This window comes from Mercenaria mercenaria, chromosome 3 (genome assembly GCF_021730395.1).
Source record: "Mercenaria mercenaria strain notata chromosome 3, MADL_Memer_1, whole genome shotgun sequence".
Lineage (NCBI taxonomy): Eukaryota > Metazoa > Mollusca > Bivalvia > Venerida > Veneridae > Mercenaria > Mercenaria mercenaria.
The window spans coordinates 92,250,597-92,269,852 of record NC_069363.1 but is presented as its reverse complement, the minus strand read 5'-3'; the positions used below and the strand labels follow the sequence as shown (position 1 = coordinate 92,269,852).

The window sequence follows — 19,256 nt, the reverse complement described above, 5'->3', positions numbered from 1 at the left end:
ACCGATCCCAGAAAGTCGCTGTTGATGGTCATTTTTCCAGTGAACTTCCTGTACTATCTGGAGTTCCCCAGGGGTCTGTTCTTGGGCCTTGTCTCTTCCAGGTATATATCAATGACTTACCACGCTCGGTCAAATGTAACGCAAGAATGTTTGCAGATGACACAATAATATACTTTACCATCAACTCCATTTCAGATAGTATATCTCTGCAACAAGACCTCATCAGCTTAGAAACCTGGGAGAAGACATGGTCCATGGAGTTCAACCCGGACAAGTGTGAAGTCTTTAGAATCTTTAGAAAAAAAATCCTGTGGTCTAACCCTACAAACTTCACAATATAGAGTTAAAAACTTGTGAGGCAGCTAAATACCTAGGCATAACCATTTCAAAAGATCTAAACTGGACCAAACACATTGACAATATCACTTCCAAAGCAACTTCCACTCTTCGCTTCATACAATGAAATGTCAAAACTGACAATAAAAAGGTCAAAATTGCTGCCTATAACACCTATGTCCGCCCTCAACTGGAGTACTGTTCAAGCGTCTGGCATCCTTGGCAAAAAACCTCACTAGCAAAGTCGAAAATGTCCAAAGGTCAGCTGCTAGGTACGTCATGTACGACTACAGTTACACCAGTAGTGTTACACAAATGTTGAAAACTTTAGAATGGAATACACTCCAAAATAGAAGGTTACACAATTCATTAGTAATATTTTATAAAATAAGGACCCAGGCAGTTGCAGTCGACCAATCTCATCTTATTCCAACTAGAAACCTAAATTACTTAATCCCCATGTCTCACACTCAGTACTTTTCTAACTCCTACTTCCCAAGGACCATCCGACTCTGGAATTCCCTACCAACTGATGTTAAATCTAGCCCCAGTCTCAGTACCTTTAGAGAGAGGCTGGCGGTGGTCAGTATGTAATTCTATTGCCTCTGTCCTATTTTAACTGTAACATACTGTCTTTTTAGCTTTTATTCTTTTAACATTGTAACATATCATTTCTTTAACACCTGTTATTCTGACAGCGCCGCCCAGTGATAGTCGGAAATCGACAGTTGGTAGAATGATGTAGATGTAGATGTACCTGTATTATTAGAATGATTTTCATGAAGTTTTTGTGGGTGAAAAAAGTAGGTCACTAGATCGTGCATGGTGGGTCTTTAACCATCTGGCCGCGGAGGCCCTTATTAATGTTGTGTCAGAAGACAGTTTTGTCCTGTTAAAACAGTCATCTGGTTAACATGAAGCTTTTCCTTTTATCAGATAATAACCAGATATGTGACATTTTAAGAGAAACCTGTCTTCAGGCTAATCACTACAAAATAGAATGTAAGCCTCCGCTGGTCTAGTCACAAGTAGTCCAAATATAAATAGTACTAATCTTTTTTTTCCTTTCCTAGTGCATTTTCAGCAATGTGCTTACTTTTACCCTACCGCGTTTCAGTATGTATCACTTTGCATTCTGTTGAAATCGGCATGTTCGTATCGCATAATAGGTAAAAATGGCGGCGTAAGAATTTATTGACTCGAAAAGAGAAATTGAAAGAAGAGAAAAGTAGTAAATTCAGCGACTTGTATTTAACGAACTGTACCAGTAGTTTTCTTATATAAAAGCTAACACCCCCTTTTCTTTTTGTTTTTTTAAAGTAGTGATCTAGTTCTTTATGGGAATATAAGTCTCTGAAAATCTGATATGCTAGAAAATGTCGAAAAACCGTTATGAAGTAAGTGGATTTTTATATGAAATAAAGAACAGCTGGATTTAGTGGTGTTCAGCCTTCATAAATGGTCACCATTTTAATGCAAGGTACGGTACTGTACGGAAGATAGGCGCAACATTTGTTTGGTTCCCGAGTTTCACCCCACGTTGACATTCTTGAAGGAACCAGCAGATTTGACAGGTAGGGATTTTTAGTAGAGTAAAAATTGTATTTAATATTTGTTTTGTACAATTAATTGATGATCGTGAGCATAGAATAGACATTTACCTAAAGTGATCAACCGATTTCTTTAAATAGAACTAATATCACACGAAGTTGTCATTCAAAATTTAATGAATGGAAAACTAAGAACGTGATCATCATCAGGTTCATCATTTTCTATGCACTGAATCACAGGGGTACATCACATAAAGGTTTTGAGGTGGTCTCGGGTATAGTAACCCCTATTTATAGACAAAGCATTGCGAGACTTGGTTCAATACCAAGGTTTGTGAGATACATTTTGATCGTTTTGTAAGGAGCATCATTCATTTCCTTTTGTTCGCCTGCCGTACATGAGTTTTACAGGTGATTATCTATGATCAAACGGTGAACGCGATCTTGTTAGACTACACTTTTGATGAAAAAGTACGAGTTTCGCATCGCACTGTGCAAAAACGGTTTATGACAGCAAGTTTTTATGGATATTTATATTTAAGCAGTGTGAGGGTGTATCAGCTGGTATTTTAACGTAACAAATGAGACTTTTACAGCAGTTGATAATGACCATGTACCAAAATTGCCATTTTGACAGCTGGATCCCTTGTCTATAAATAGGGGTTACTCTAACCGAGACCACCCCAAAACCTTTATGTGATGTACCCCTGTGCACTGAATTGGTAGTCTGATGCAAATTTTGTAAAAGACATTTTTCTTAAATAGAAAGACAGAACGACTGCTAGGTTTTGGAGTATCTATAGCTGCCCCTGGTCCAACTAATCTGATGTCAGAACTTATTTTGATATATTGTCGTGATAGAATCCCTGTCTTTATGTCAAAACCAGTTGACCTTTTCTGTGGTGAAAATAGATTTAGGTTAAAACACGGTCAGGCACTATACTTAAACGATGAAGTTGTAAAACAAAATAAAACAATCATTTTATGGTTTAAACAACAGTAAAACACATTAATAAAGCATATAGTCTAGGTCCCCGACAGGGGTTTGACTAAATGGCAGATAGATAAACATATGTTTCATTTGGCTACCTCGCTTATTTACATGTCCGCCATTACACTTAGTACAGCTGACAGTGCGGTTGGGCATTATCGATTATGTGACACGAAGCGGAGCCATGTAGAATGTTTGTAAACTTTGAGATGCATTGTTTAAAACAGTGACAAACTTGTGTTTTGCCATTTATTCACATCAATATCAATTGAATGGAAGGAAAAAATGGATATTTTTAGATATCTTAAAATTTCACTAATATTTTTGATTTTTAATAAGTAAAATGCGATTTAAAAAAGCAATCACGGAAGGTTCACCACAAAAAAAGGTCCTTCCTATGTTGTACATGGAGGAGAGATATTGACCTGTGCAAAAATTGTCACAAAACTACCTCCATTGTACACCTTGAGAACCTGTAACCTCAGCTAAGTACTGGCTCTCACAGGACTCCCACATTAATAGGTCTACTAAAACATTCAATCAAACCTTCGCAGGAATGTAAATGTCAACTCCAAACCCCTTATGTCCATGGCATAATCAAACCACATTTGAAATATATAACTCTGAAGTCTGGTCATCAGACCGAGATAGAAGTGGTTCAAAGATGGACAGCACCATGAGCTATGTCTGACTTAGAGTTCACTTTCAGCGCCTCTGAAATGCTATAAAATGGTGCAGGTTAGATCTCTGGTGCATTATGGCTCCGAATTTCCTCTTATGTATTAAAATTCAATCGTCTGATTACAATCACCATTGAAGATTATCTCATGGAAAGAAATTTTTTATTATTTTATTATGGCGCTATGAGTATAATATTTGTAAGTACGTTAGTGAAAAGTCCTACTTAGGCAATTCTTTCAGCTTGAAATAGCAATCTGTTTTGATCTATGAACATGATGAAGTTATCATACCACTGAACTTCAAAAAAAAAATAATCAGTGGCATTAATTTTGACTACAACAAGATGTTAGTTTTTGTGATCGCTTGATGTCGAGCGTCTGTCGTCTGTCTGTCAACATTTAGCTTGTGTATGTGATAGAGGCTGTATTTTTCAACTGATCTTCATGAAATTTTGTCAGAATGATTACCTTGATGAAATCTAGGACAAGTTCGAAAATGGGTTATCTGGGTTCAAAAACTAGGTCACTAGGTTAAATCAAAGAAAAACCTTGTGAATGTGATAGAGGCTGTATTTTTCAACTGATCTTCATGAAATTTAGTCAGAATGATTACCTTGATGAAATCTAGGACAAGTTCGAAAATGGGTTATCTGGGTTCAAAAACTAGGTCACTAGGTTAAATCAAAGAAAAACCTTGTGAATGTGATAGAGGTTGTATTTTTCAGTTGATCTTCATGAAATTTAGTCAGAATGATTGCCTTGATAAAATGTAGAGATCTTAATATTTTAGAGGCATTGTAACATTCTTTGATAAAAATTAAGAGGCTGTAAATAAAAACATATTTTCCTTTTTTTTAATAGAATGGCAACAGGAAGTATTCTAGTAACAGGTGGAGCTGGGTATGTAGGGACCCATACGGTAGTGGAGCTGCTCAATTCAGGATATGATGTTATAGTGATGGACAACCTTGTCAACGCTAGTATGGGTATGTCCAGATTAGCCATCTACACTTACATGTATACAGTAAGCTTGCTTAGGGTAATATAAAAGTCCCAGGAGTACACTTGGATAAGGGGACAAAACGTTTGTTGACAAATTGGCACTAGAATGACAAAGAAACAATACTCCAGTGTTCACATAAAGATACATTTTATATAAAGAAAAATTTTACATTTAATTTAAAATCTTCTTTTTTTGCAAAAAATCTAATTTGTACCAAAAATGGTCTCTTTCAATATGACAGATTAGGAACATTATTTCATTATAGTAATGGAAGATCAATATCAGATAATTTAGAACTTAAATTTTCTTTATTTCATTAAGCTATCTCAAAAGAGTAATATTGTTTACTTCAAATGCTCGTCCTTGTAACTGTGGTATGATACTTGTAAGTACCTATTGATAAGAAGTCAAACATTATTATCAAGAAAGGAAAGGTTTATGTTCTTGATGATCAGCATAAAATGTTAACAGTTTGGTTTGAGTCCTGTTTAAAACTTTTAATAAATAAGATATGGGGATGAAGTTGACAGATTTACAGTTACATAAATATGCTATCTATACATGTTTGGAAAAAAAGGGCTTTCAAAGTACAAAGATATTTATAACCTTGCTGTTGTTTGGTAATTAATTTAGCCACGCCATGAGAAAACCAACATAGTGGCTTTGCGACAAGCATGGATCCAGACCAGCCTGCGCATCTGCGCAGTCTGGTCAGGATCCATGCTGTTCGCTAACAGTTTCTCTAATTGTAATAGGCTTTGAAAGCGAACACCATGGATCCTGACCAGACTGCGCGGATGCGCAGGCTGGTCTGGATCCATGCTGGTCGCAAAGCTACTATGTTGGTTTTCCCATGGCACAGCTCAGTAATGAAACAGACTGAAATATCCATGATTTTACAAAATAACTGGGAAGAACAGTAAAAAAAAACTGAGTTTTCTGGCAGTAAATGTTAGGAACTAGGAAGTTTTGTTACAACAATGTTAGAATCTAGGAAGTTTATATTGAAAGGAGAATGCTTGCAGTGCCAGTCCCAGTGTGTTTTGTTCTTTTGTATTGCTGTGAATATAACAGCTATTGAAACAGCTGTTTTATTGTTATAATTGACCACGCAATATTGATAATTGATAATGTTTACATGAAATATGGTTAGCTTATTTTCCCCATCTGTGACAGTTATTTAATTATGTTTACATTTTATCTTTATTGTTTTTATATCTCATCTTTTTTTTATTTGTTTACATATAGCCAGAGGGGCTTTTTACTATTGTTTTATCAATTTTACTATCAGAAGTATTTGTTTATTAAACTTTTGCAGACATTATGAATGTCTGAAATTTAAATTCTGTATCATTTGAATTTATAACGTGATTTGACAAAATGGGATATGATAACATAACCAGATATGAGCAGTATCATACCAGTAATGTCCTTACACTCCAGGGAAATGGGGCACATGTCCTCCAATATCAAAATGTCTAAAGACAAGGGGAATGGCTTTCCTGCTGCAATTTTGTAATGGCCAAAAGATATTTGAGATGAGCTGCAGGAGACTGGAAAGACAACAGTGCTTGACTACATGTATTAATAGCCTTGTCAACCATGAATGTATTAGATATATCAGAGAAAAGTTATGATTCCGTGAATGTGTTATTATGTCTCCCACCACACAGTGGTGTGGGAGACATATTGATTTACTCCTGTCTTTGTGTCTGTCTGTCACAAAGCTTGTCTTCTCATCTGATCTTCATCGAACTTAAACAAAATGTATTTGCCAATAAGTGCTCGGCCAAGTTCGATAAATAGCCAAATCGGCCCAGGCACTTCGAAATTATGGCCCTTGAACATAATTACTGATACAGAGTTGTAGACCGGTTACTCAAACTCCCAACAGAACAGTATATAAAGACAGACTTACTATTCAGATGATTAGGCTGTCGTGGGAGACATGCGCTTTTCTCAAAAGCACCTCTAGTATTAGTTATTGATGTATTGTTTTCTGTTTACAGAGAGTTTGAAGAGGGTTAATGAAATAACAGGGAAGACAGTTCAAACATGCGCTGTTGATCTTCTAAATAAAGATGGCCTCAGAGATATTTTCAAAAAGGTGGGAAAAGTTAAAAGAATTATGAAAGTTTTTTTTAAAAAGTGAAATGTCAAATGACCATTTCAATCATGTTTCAGTCATAATTGCCTGAGTTTTTTATGGTAAAGTTGGAAAAATCTGTATGTGGAAGACCACTTTCAGCCATTTTGGGCTTTTTAAGAATGTGGAAACATAATTTGTAGCCATATCTTACTTCTATTCAGCCCTTTTGTCTGTCAGTGGCATTAAAACCAAGTAAACATAAAAAAATCATTAAATTTTGATATTTTTATATATAAATTTTTGTGGGCCATTTTAATACCATACAAACTTTTGTGGTATATTCCTATAAAAGTTTTGTTTTTGCCTGTTTAAGGTAATGGACCCGTTATGACAATCACCAGTTTACGTGACATTACGTAATATCCCGATACTTCTTCGGCATTTTCCGGCTGCTAATGTAGTTTGTATGAGCAACCAGACGGAGAATGCCGAAGTCCTTTACGGAGAATACGTAAATGCATGGAAATAACGGATATTCATTACGGGTCGGTTACCTTAATTAAAATCATTCATATTATAAATATTCTCCTAGCAGAGTGTAGAAAGATGTACATCTAGAAAAAAATGATGAAGAAATTTGCAAAAAAAACCCCACAATGTAACGGACTTTGTTATTAGACATCATCTGACCTTTTTCTTAATAGAATGAATTTACATTAAGTACTTGTTACCAAGCTCTTGTGATGAATATTCCTTTACCTGAGCAAATCCAAGAACCTGAAGTTCTGTAGAAGTTTTGTAAAACAAACCACGGCTTAAGAATGATGAAAAATATTTAATCAGTGTCGGGAGTTAGAGGATAAAATGTGTATTCCCCATTGTTTCTACATTTTCAGAACAAGATATATTGTGTGATGCACTTTGCTGGGTTGAAGGCAGTGGGTGAGTCCTGTGAGAAACCATTGTTATACTATAAAACCAATGTTGGTGGAACAGTCAACCTTTTAGAGGTGAGTTCTCCATAACCTCGTTAGTTTTGATCTATATTTTTGTATCAGTTGCATTCCGCATTCCGCATTCTGTCAATTTTTTATCCATCACATATGAGATGTTTCCTATGGTGATGGATGATACAGGCTTGTACATTGTAACTGGTCCAAACTAGAACTTCCAAAACGGTAAAATCCATAAAAAATTTTTCACTTATGTTCGTCCTGCTCTGTTATATATGATAGCTATGTGTGGTACGATAGATTTAAATATTGTCCCTGTTTATCTTTTTTGTACATTTATATTTGTGAACTGAACTGTGTGACGTGTAAAATCAAAACAGGCTTAAATTTTATAGCTGAATTATGTCTGAAAAGTTTTACAATAAAATGTTGTGAATTTTTAGCAATGCAAAGAAGGTTTCTGACTATATAGACATTAAATATAGATGACATGAAAAACACTGTATCATTTTACAATAATGTTTGTTTCCTACATAAGCATTTTCTACTTTTGTATGAATATTCAGATTAATATTCAAAATTTATTATTTGATTGAATTTGTTTTAGGTTATGAAGGAGTTTGAAGTGTACAACATAATTTTCTCAAGTTCTGCAACAGTATATGGTTCACCAAATTATCTGCCTATAGATGAGAAGCACCCTACAGGAGGCTGTACTAATGCCTACGGCAAAACCAAATATTTCATTGAAGAGATATTGAAAGATATTTGTACAGCTGAAAAGGTATGAAGAAAAAGCTATCCGGGGCTATCTGGAAAGTAGGTGGGCATATTAAAGTCGCACTGTCTGTCCATCTGTGCGTGAGTGCTTGGGTCCGGTAAATTCTTGTCTGGGCTGTAACTCTTCCATTCATAGAGGGATTTTGAAAAAATTTGGCATAAATGTTCACCATAATGAGACAAAGTGTCGTGTGCAAGACCCAGACCCCTAGCTCCAAGGTCAAGGTCACACATAGAGGTCAAAGATTAACATGGTCTGTTTTGTGTCCGGTCCATAGCTCTGCCATCCATGAAGGGATTTTGAAATAACTTGGCACAAATGTTTACCATAATGAGACGACTTGTCATGCACAAGACCCAGACCCCTAGCTCCAAGGTGAAAGTCACACTTAGAAGTCAAAGTCAAAGGTTAACATGGTCTGTTTCGTGTCCGGTCCATAACTCTGCCATTCATCAAGGGATTTTGATATTACATGGCATAAATGTTCCTCATAATGAGACGACGTGTCATGTGCAAGATCCAGACCCCTTGCTCTAAGTTCAAGGTCACACTTAAAGGTTTACATGGTCTGTTTCTTGTCCAGTCCATTACTCTACCATTGATGAAGGGATTTTAAAATTACTTAGCATAATTGCTCCCTATAATGAGATGAGGTGTCATGCACAAGACCCATACCCCTAGCTTCAAGGTCAAGGTCAAGGTCACACTTAGAAGTCAAAGGTGTTTCTTGTCTTGTCCATAACTCTGCCATTTATCAAGGGAGTTGAAAATAATTTGACAAAAGTGTTAACCATATTGAGAAGGTGTGTCACGCTTATGACCCGGGCCTCATTGGTCAAAGTCAAGGTCACGAAATGATGTGTGATTTTTTGCACATAAAACTGTAGCATTCTTGGGAAGGCTTCGGGGGCATTAGCCATATTGTGTGGCTCCCTTGGCTGGCTGCCTAATAAGGTTTGACTGTGTGTCTTTGTGGGTGTGGTAGGTGCAAGTAGTATTTTGATGATTTAATTTTATGGTTAATTGCGACATTATTGAGGGAACATGGTACAGCCTAGCTTGCTTATGGTTCATATTGAAGGTTTATGCCAAGACCTTGAGTCATGTTTGTACGGACACCTTTCTCCACCCTTGAAAAAGGAAACTTTCTGAAGTTGATTGTTTGATATAAGTTCAAAGAGAAGCTATAGAACACAAATGACACAGTTTGCAACGTTGAAGTATACCCTAACTATGCATCGTTTCAGTATTTGCCTAGTTACAAATGAGGAAATTAGGACATACATAGGTTAAATATGTCATATGTGAGTTTTTCTTTTTGTTTCGTTACAGCAATGGAATGTTATACTTCTACGTTACTTCAACCCAGTGGGATCTCATGCATCAGGAAAGATTGGGGAAGATCCCCAAGGTATTCCAAACAATCTGATGCCATTTATATCTCAGGTTGCTGTTGGACGGCGGAAGGAATTGACGGTATATGGAACTGATTACGATACACCTGATGGGACAGGTAAGATTTAAGATTTAAATGGTGGGGGAGGGGGGGGTAACAATTTGACAGAAGGCTATACACATCTGATGTAACCTCTGATTCATGTAGAGAAGTTGTCAGTAACTTGTTGAGAATAGGTTTGTTTTTAAATGGAAATCATGAACACTAACTAGGTTAACTAGCCATTATTATGTTAGAAAAAATAAAGATGTCTCCAATCAGACAAATGAAGTTATGAAACTACATTTTCCAATAATTTTGTAGTATACATATGTTACTGTTTGTAGACTCATTCAGTCGACACAAGACCCTGTAAATTCCAGTAATACAGACTGTCAGTACTTGAATATAAATGCTGTATTTTGTTTCAGGAGTACGAGACTACATCCATGTGGTAGATTTAGCTCAGGGTCATGTGGCAGCATTAAAACATCTAGAGAAAGGCTGTGGCTGTAAGGTAAGATGCAGATTCAAGTATCAGCATGCTGGGAAATATAAGTTTTCCCTGAAATGTTTAGGCTGAAATGCTTATTAGCAGTTCTGAAACAAGATCATAATTATATGCGACCGATTACTTACAGAATCCAATTTTGGTAAAGAATAATACAGTGCAACCAATTACGTACAGAATCCAATTTCAGTAAAGAATAATACAGTGCAACCAATTACAGAATCTAATTTCAGTAAAGAATAATACAGTGCAACCAATTACTTACAGAATCCAATTTCGATAAAGAATAATACAGTGCAGCCAATTACAGAATCCAATTTCAATAAAAAATAATACAGTGCAACCAGTTACTTACAGAATCCAATTTCGATAAAGAATAATAAAGCAGATATATCAAATGCAGATACTTGTCCACAGTTTTCACATGTGACTCACTTTGTGACTTTTTTACTTTTGCTTAGATACTGATAAATTCTATGATTGTTTTACAGGTATATAACCTAGGAACTGGCAAAGGTTATTCAGTGTTAGACATGGCTAAGGCTTTTGAAAAGGCTTCAGGAAAACCAGTAAGTTTGTTTTGCAGATTAATTGTACTTTGATTAAATCTTCAACATCCTTATCAAGGTTTAATTAATGAGGGTGAAGAAAAGGTCTTGCTTTGACTGTAAAATATGAAGGCCAAGTTAAAGTACTTTTGAGTGCAGAAAACCTCTACATTTAGTTAGAAATTGTTGGCTGAACTCAGAAAAATGTTTCAGAGTTGCTTAATTAAAATCAGCCTGTTCATCTAAAGTGTAAGTAAATACAAGTGATTTGAATTAAATGTCATAAAAAAACCTTCATACTGTATTTTGAAATATTCTGGACAGAATCAACAATTGGCCTAATTAGCCACCTGTTGAAAAGTGACAGAAGTACAGTAAGTACAGTAAAAGTTTTTAAGTGGTGATTATAAATTACACACAGTTTTGGTAAAGTAGTCCAAAATTTGTTCTAATATACTCCAACTTATAGTATGAACACTTGGTCTATCCATTTTAAAGATTATTGCTTATACTTTAATCAAATTCAAACATACCATATTGTTGAAATGTAAGATTTGTTGTTCCCCAGATACCGTACGTGACGGCAGGACGTAGAGCGGGTGATATAGCTTCATGTTATAGTGATGCTTCTCTAGCAAAGCAGGATTTAGGCTGGGAGGCAAAACTTGATCTCGCTAAAATGTGTAAGTACATGTATGTCTCCACTCTTCTGCGATAAAATAAATAAGGTATATTGATGAGACTTTGATGATATTTTATTTTTCTTTTCGATATAATTCCAAGCATACTGAAAAATTAGACATTTTCGCAAGGAATTTATTTTAAGTTTAGTGAACTTGGAAATGATCAGATTTTACAGTATTTAAGGCATGTCACCATCAGCATGTTTTTACAACAAAAGTTCTTATGCAATATACTTTATTTCTAAAAAATTATTCAGACTACATAAATTTTTATTATTCTGAGAGTCATTTGATTTTTAGCCATTTTACAGCAGCAAATGACAGTGAACCTTTAACAACACTAAAATGGCTTTTAAACTAGCCGAAGTATTTCAAAATTTCATTTGGTACATGTACCCGCACACCTTGCCAAGAAGTATCTAAATACGTGTTCAGTCAAACTCATGAAATTTTAATATCCCCCAAATTGATAGCAAGTTAACTGTCTTGGTTATACCCCAGTCACACATACGGCGCGGATAGCTACGTCTAGCCACAGATAGAAACGTAGTAATCCGTATTGATTCGTACCTGAGCCGTACCTTAACGTAGTAATCCATATCAATCCGTACCAGTTCGTACGGCTCAGGTACGGATCGATACTGGTTACTACGTTTATATCCGTAGCTAGACGTAGCTTACTGCGCCGTATGTGTGACTGTGGTATTATAGTGTTCCCACATCTGTTGTCAGTTATCTTAAAAAATTGTATACACAGAAAAGGCTATTTACTGGACATCTTTTAGTTGAACACTCAGAACTTTTTTTTTTGTATTGTGCTTTACCGTATTAACATAATTATTATTAGGATATATTATTAGGAGAAGAATTCTATAAGACTTGTCTTCCATGCTTATCCTTTCCCCCGAGTTGATATTTTCAGTTTATGACAATGTTTCAATGTACATGTCTACTATTTGGGAATATGTTTAAACTAAACTAACAAAATTAATCTTGTATGTTACAGGTGAGGATTTATGGCGCTGGCAGTCAAACAATCCAAATGGTTTCAGAACTGAAGGCAGCAGCTAATAGAGGCTTTATTAGATAGGAATAAAACTATACGTCCAAAGACTGTTTTAGATATGCTTGTTTGGTGTAAGGGGCTTACTTAGCAGGATGAAGAATGTAGAATTAATTGGTGCAATTTGTCTTGTGACTTGTGTAACTGACCAATCAAATAGTAGGCATGTTATGACTGTTAACGTTACCCACCTGAGTAAATATTAATGTAATGAAGAATATTTTAATTATCTCAGCTTCAAAATTCTTCTGAAATAATCATAAAAAGATTTTTATTAATTTCACTATGTTTTTACTTTCTTTTGTCATAGAGATTAACTGTGTAGCAGGAATAATAGATTCATGAAACCTCCAACATTATCTCTGTTTTTCATACATTCCAGTAACTTACCTGATTTAATTTACGCAATCTAAACAGTGATTTTTGGCAAGAGAGAGAGAATTCCTTAGAGAATTCCTCACATTATAGTGGTCTGCAAGGGTTTAACAATTACAAATGATAATATTGTACGTATTTATTACTTGGTCTAATTAAATTGGACCAGCATAAAGTGACAAATTAGCATGAAATGCCCTTGACTGGTGTACACCATCGAACGTGAGGCTGTTATCAGGGGAGGTAATTGGAATCACACTAAAGTTTCTAATTTATTATAAACCTCATGCTGCAGTGTAATTATACCCCCCAAGATATTTTGCCAGAACTTCTGTAAATACCACTTTCTATGCTTAGCTGTAAATGATCTGATTCAGGGAATAGGTAGTAATGACAAGTGCATGTTATTACGATGTATTTTGCATAATTGTTTTTTTTTTTGTTTGAAAGTTTTGAGTTTAGGTATGCATGTGTGTTTACAAGTTATACTGTGATGTTCTTATACACAATCATGTACACAAAGGCAGCTGCACAAATCACTGTGTGACTTTATCAGTTGCATTTATCTTTTGTTATAAAAGATACGAAAATGTAATATTCATTTGGGAAAATTGTATTTGTTCATTTAGTATCACTTACGATTACTTAATATGTAAGTTACACAAAGTCTTGTATGGATACCTGTTACAACATAGAGGTACTGTGAAATCATTAATACTCATGGAGGACTAATTTTCATGGATTTCGTTGTTTAGTCAATCCACAAAATTTAACCCCAACGTAGAAGTAAAATTCCCATTTATTAGCTCGACTATTCGAAGAATAGTCTAGCTATTCTACTCACCCTGGCGTCGGCGTCGGCGTCGGCGTCACACCTTGGTTAAGTTTTTGCATGCAAGTACATACAGCCATCAATTAAAGGCATATAGCTTTGAAACTTATTTTTTCTTTTTCTAGGTCAATTACCAACCTCTCTGGGTCAAGTCCCATAACTCTGACATGTATTTTGAGCAAATTATGCCCCCTTTTGGACTTAGAAAATTTTGGTTAAAGTTTTACATGCAAGTTACTATCTCAAAAACTAATGCAGATATTGATTTGAAACTTCACATGTGTCTTCGGGGTTATAAAACTAGTTGATAGCAGCAAGTCCCATAACTCTGACTTTCATTTTGGCCAAATTATGCCCCCTTTTGGACTTAGAAAATTCTGGTTAAAGTTTTGCGTGCAAGTACATACAGCTATTTCTAAAAGGCATATAGATTTGAAACTTATTTTTTCTTTTTCTAGATCAATTACCAACCTCACTGGGTCAAGACCCATAACTCTGACATGTATTTTGAGCAAATTATGCCCCCTTTTAGACTTAGAAAATTTTGGTTAAAGTTTTACATGCAAATTACTATCTCCAAAACTAATGCAGATATTGATTTGAAACTTCACATGTGTCTTCGGGGTTATAAATCTAGTTGATAGCAGCAAGTCTCATAACTCTGACCTTCATTTTGGCCAAATTATGCCCCCTTTTGGACTTAGAAAATTCTGGTTAAAGTTTTGCGTGCAAGTACATACAGCTATTTCTAAAAGGCATATAGATTTGAAACTTATTTTTTCTTTTTCTAGATCAATTACCAACCTCACTGGGTCAAGTCCCATAACTCTGACATGTTTTTTGAGCAAATTATGCCCCCTTTTAGACTTTGAAAATTCTGGTTAAAGTTTTACATGCGAGTTTCTATCTCCAAAACTAATGCAGATATTGAATTGAAACTTCACAAGTGCCTTTGGGGTTATAAAACTAGTTGATAGCAGCAAGTCCCATAACTGATATGCATTTTGGTCAAATTATTCCCCCTTTTGAACTTAAAACTCTTTTGATATTTAACCTTTTTGGGTAATATTTTCCTGCTTCTGAGACAATATTTCGAATAGTCGAGCTTGGCTGTCTTACGGACAGCTCTTGTTTTATGTTCAAAAGTTAAAATCCACAAATACATATCCCCACGAAAACCCTGTTTTGACCAAAACCACAAAATTTCATGCCCACGAAATTAAATGATATTACAGTAATCGTTATCTGTTTTCCGAACGCATATATCTCATTTAGTGTTTTGAAATTGTTACTGTGTTTTGTCTGTAATTTTGCTGTGATATATTTCTGTTATAATTTCATTTATACATCTTGGGCTCAACATGAAACTATTGAATCTTGTTTTTTTATCTATATTCAGTTACAATAGTTTCGCACTGAGCCCTCGACATGTCTTTGTCTGTTATGAACTTTTCCAGTTTCCATTTCTTCTCTTTATAGACAATAGTCACTTACCCTGTATGCTATTTCTCACTCACCCACCAAGTATTATTTATATTACATGCATGCTTCCCATACTTCAAGAAATGTGGTCAAGGGGGAATAACCTTAGCCTCACTGCTCTGTATTCGAGGTTAACCGAGGGCCAAATTGTTTGATAAAAATAGCCATCCATGCTTGTTAGCAAGATGGTCGTTCGTCATGTTGGGCGTTATTATGGGAGTGAAATAAATATCATTTAATATTTTATGAATAAAGTTTTGATTATTTTGTTGTTTCAAGTATAGGAAATGTTGGTCAAATTGCCATTGTCATTACTAGATAAAGGAAGAAGAAATTTCATGTTTCGCTCAGTCTAGAAATAGAAAACATGTGATAAAAAGTATCTAACACTTACATCTGTATCTTTCCATATTAAATTTATCTAACTCATTGTAATAAAAATGGTTAAATGCTCTTTCAGCTTGTTTAATAAAGTCAATTTGGTAAGACAGTTTTGTAAGATCTGCTGTTTTTAACATGATGAGACATATAATATAAACTGTTACAATACTTTTGCACTGGGATGATAAAATGCACTTGTATTCGTGTGGGAGTTTTTCTAATATAGATACATGTATGTTTTTCTTTGTTAATGGAGTTGTATCATTTTCTGGGAATTAAGATTTTTACTGCAACGTTTATGTATTTCAAACTGCTGAATAAAATATTGATGTCAATCTTTCATGCACACAAGGAGCTGTTAAGAACATACTATTGTGAATCAAGATTGTTGGATTTTCTTATGATGTTAAAGGTTAAAAGAAAGATTAACTTTTAAATGGAAATCCAATCTTGTTCAGTATTTTGCTAGTGTTGATAGGTGCACTGCATTAGTAATTTTAATTGAAACGGAGAATTTACACAAGGTAGATATAAAATGACTTCTATTATCACAGTTAAAAAAAATTTCGGCATTTATTTTAGTTGACGCAATTTACTTCTGTGTTTGTACTTCTATTTTTCTTTGGTAAAAAACTGAAATAAAAGTTTACTTGTAATCTTTGGACATGATATTCAACACACTGAGAAAAATGATGAATGAAAAGGGTGATTTCATTAATTGTGGGTTATTAAATCACAGCTGGATTTAATTTTTAAGTATGTACATGTGTTGTAGAGCTGGTAATTCTCACTTAGATTTTATTTAGCAATTTTATGGTTGAAAAGCTCATTTGCAATGTTGAGAATTCATTACATGATGCAGATTATTATAATAATCATGAATATTCATCAATATTTTGAATATGCAAGTGGCAATTATTTTCAGATGTGAGCAAAAATAAAACCATCCCAAATAGTACCTGCTATACAGTATTATGTACATGAAAATTGAAACTTGTTTAAGTGATTTTGTTTTTAACTATATTTTTAGAGCTAGATATTAAATTGTATTAAAATACAATAAAAGAGGGGAAGACTTTATTAAGCAGTTGTTATTTATGATTTATCATTTCCTATGCCTTGTAGGAATGCATGTGTGTAGCATGTGCACATATCGTTATATACCTGATACATCGAGATTCTGTAATTTTCATGAAGAACTTGAACAAAACTGTAAAGCGCATTTGTTTAGACCTCTTGCAGAGCTTTTGTGTTATAGCATCCCTACATATAGTCTTTGAAATTCAGTTTGAATATTTTAGCAGTTGTGTCCATCCCCACTGTTCAAAACTATATACATTTTCACATTTAACTGGTGTGTTCAAACTACCAATATATCTCCCACATATGGTAGGGGAAATACAATGTACTGATTTAGTGCTGTCCGTCTGTACTGTATGTCACAAAGTTTGTCCAAACAACTCCTCCAACATGCACATTCGGATTCAGTGATTATACCTCCACCAAACATGTTTGAGGGGGGTATATAGGAGTCAGTTTTGTCGCGTCCCGTCCCGTCGCGTCCCGAAATCTATTATCTCAGTTATTACCAAATGGATTTGATTCAAACTTAAAATACATGTTCCACCTTATCACCCACATCACGTGACACAAGGTGCATAACTCTTGACACCAAGTTTTCATGAATTATGTCCCCTTTTACTTTGAATTTAAGGTTAATTTTGTTGTATTTTCACTATATCTCAGTTATTACTAAATGGATTTGATTCAAACTTAAAATAGATGTTCCACCTCATCACCCACATCATGTGACACAAGGTGCATAACTCTGACACCATTTTTTATGAATTATGCCCCTTTTTACTTAGAATTTAAGGTTGATTTTGATGTATTTTCACTATATCTCAGTTACTACTGAATGGATTTGATTCAAACTTAAAATAGATGTTCCACCTCATCACCCACATCATGTGCCCACATCATGTGACACAAGGTGCATAACTCTGACACTAAGTTTTCATGAATTATGTCCCCTTTTACTTAGAATTTAAGGTTAATTTTGTTGTATTTTCACTATATCTCAGTTATTACTAAATGGATTTGATTCAAACTTAAAATAGTTGTTCCACCTCATCACCCAGATGATGTGACATAAGGTGCTTAACTCTGACAATTTTTTTTTATGAATTATGTCCCCTTTTTACTTAGAATTTAAGGTTAATTTTGATGTATTTTCACTATATCTCAGTTACTACTGAATGAATTTGATTCAGACTTAAAATAGATGTTCCACCTCATCACCCACATCATGCGACACAAGGTGCATAACTCTGACACTAATTTTTCTTGAATTGTGTCCCCTTTTACCTAGAATTTAAGGTTAATTTTGATGTATTTTCACTATATCTCATTCTGATTGGCTTAGAGCCAAAGGGAATAAACCTTTTTTTAACTTTTGTACTGAGTTTCTTCCCCTTAAATTCCAGGAATTAGTCTATTTTTAGATTATCAATATTTTAGGTATTTTTCTAACTTTTTTATTATAAGTCCTATGTAAAAAGTAAATACATTTTTCTGCGGGAACAAAGGTCGGTAAGACACTTTTTTGTATTCACTTTTAGTGTATCTCTAATATTAGAGATTTAATATATTTACTAGTATTACTATACTAGTATTATACTGGTATTACTTATATGAGGAAGCCCAGGATGAAGTACTCCAAAGTATTTTTAAGGTTTCTTATGGTTGCCATTCTTCTGTGACAAGACCGTATGGTGGGGGTATGAGTCACTCCTGTGACAGTTCTAGTTTTCAGTGGAGTTATGGCCCTTGATTTGTTGAAAATTCACCTTGTCAGCTTAAACTTCTCCGATACCACCCAGACTTCATAGTGATCATTGCCAAGTTTACTATACCCCCACATAGTTTTTATTTGGGGGGAGGGGGTGTATATATGAGTGAGCTTGTTGGTCAGTCCATTGGTTTTCATGATTTTTGGACAATAACTCGTGAAAGGCTTGACAAATTTAAATAAATTTTGGTACATGGGTGTAACATCATAAAATACAGGTAAAATTTGACTTTTCCTACAAACCACCATTTTTAGCTCATCTGATTTTTTGAAAAAAAAATGAGTTATTGTCATCACTTGAGCGGCTGTCGGCGTCTGCGTCGGCATTGCCTGGTTAAGTTTTATGTTTAGGTCAGCTTTTCTCCTAACTATCAAAGCTATTGCTTTGAAACTTGGAATACTTGTTCACCATCATGAGCTGACCCTGTATAGCAAGAAACATAACTCCATCTTGCTTTTTGCAAGAATTATTGCCCCTTTTGGACGTAGAAAATCAGTTTTCTTGGTTAAGTTTTATGTTTAGGTCAACTTTTTCTCTTAAACTATCAAAGCTATGAAACTTGCAACACTTGTTCACCATCATAAGCTGACCCTGTACAGCAAGCAACATAACTCCATCCTGCTTTTTGCAATAATTACTGCCCCTTTTGGACTTGGAAAATATCAGATTTCTTGGTTAAGTTTTATGTTTAGGTCAACTTTTTCTCCTAAA

General features: G+C 34.7%; 1 protein-coding gene across 1 annotated transcript; it reads left to right on the top strand.

Moving 5' to 3' along the window:
- Positions 1 to 1,844: 1,844 nt before the first annotated feature.
- LOC123524043 (UDP-glucose 4-epimerase-like) lies at positions 1,845 to 12,977 on the top strand. Its single transcript, XM_045301918.2, has 10 exons — positions 1,845 to 1,910; positions 4,419 to 4,543; positions 6,570 to 6,667; positions 7,546 to 7,659; positions 8,210 to 8,386; positions 9,716 to 9,896; positions 10,250 to 10,335; positions 10,821 to 10,898; positions 11,446 to 11,560; positions 12,567 to 12,977. The coding sequence occupies exons 2-10, from the start codon at positions 4,420 to 4,422 to the stop codon at positions 12,629 to 12,631; spliced, it is 1,038 nt and encodes a 345-aa protein (XP_045157853.2). The 5' UTR covers positions 1,845 to 1,910; position 4,419; the 3' UTR covers positions 12,632 to 12,977.
- Positions 12,978 to 19,256: the final 6,279 nt, after the last annotated feature.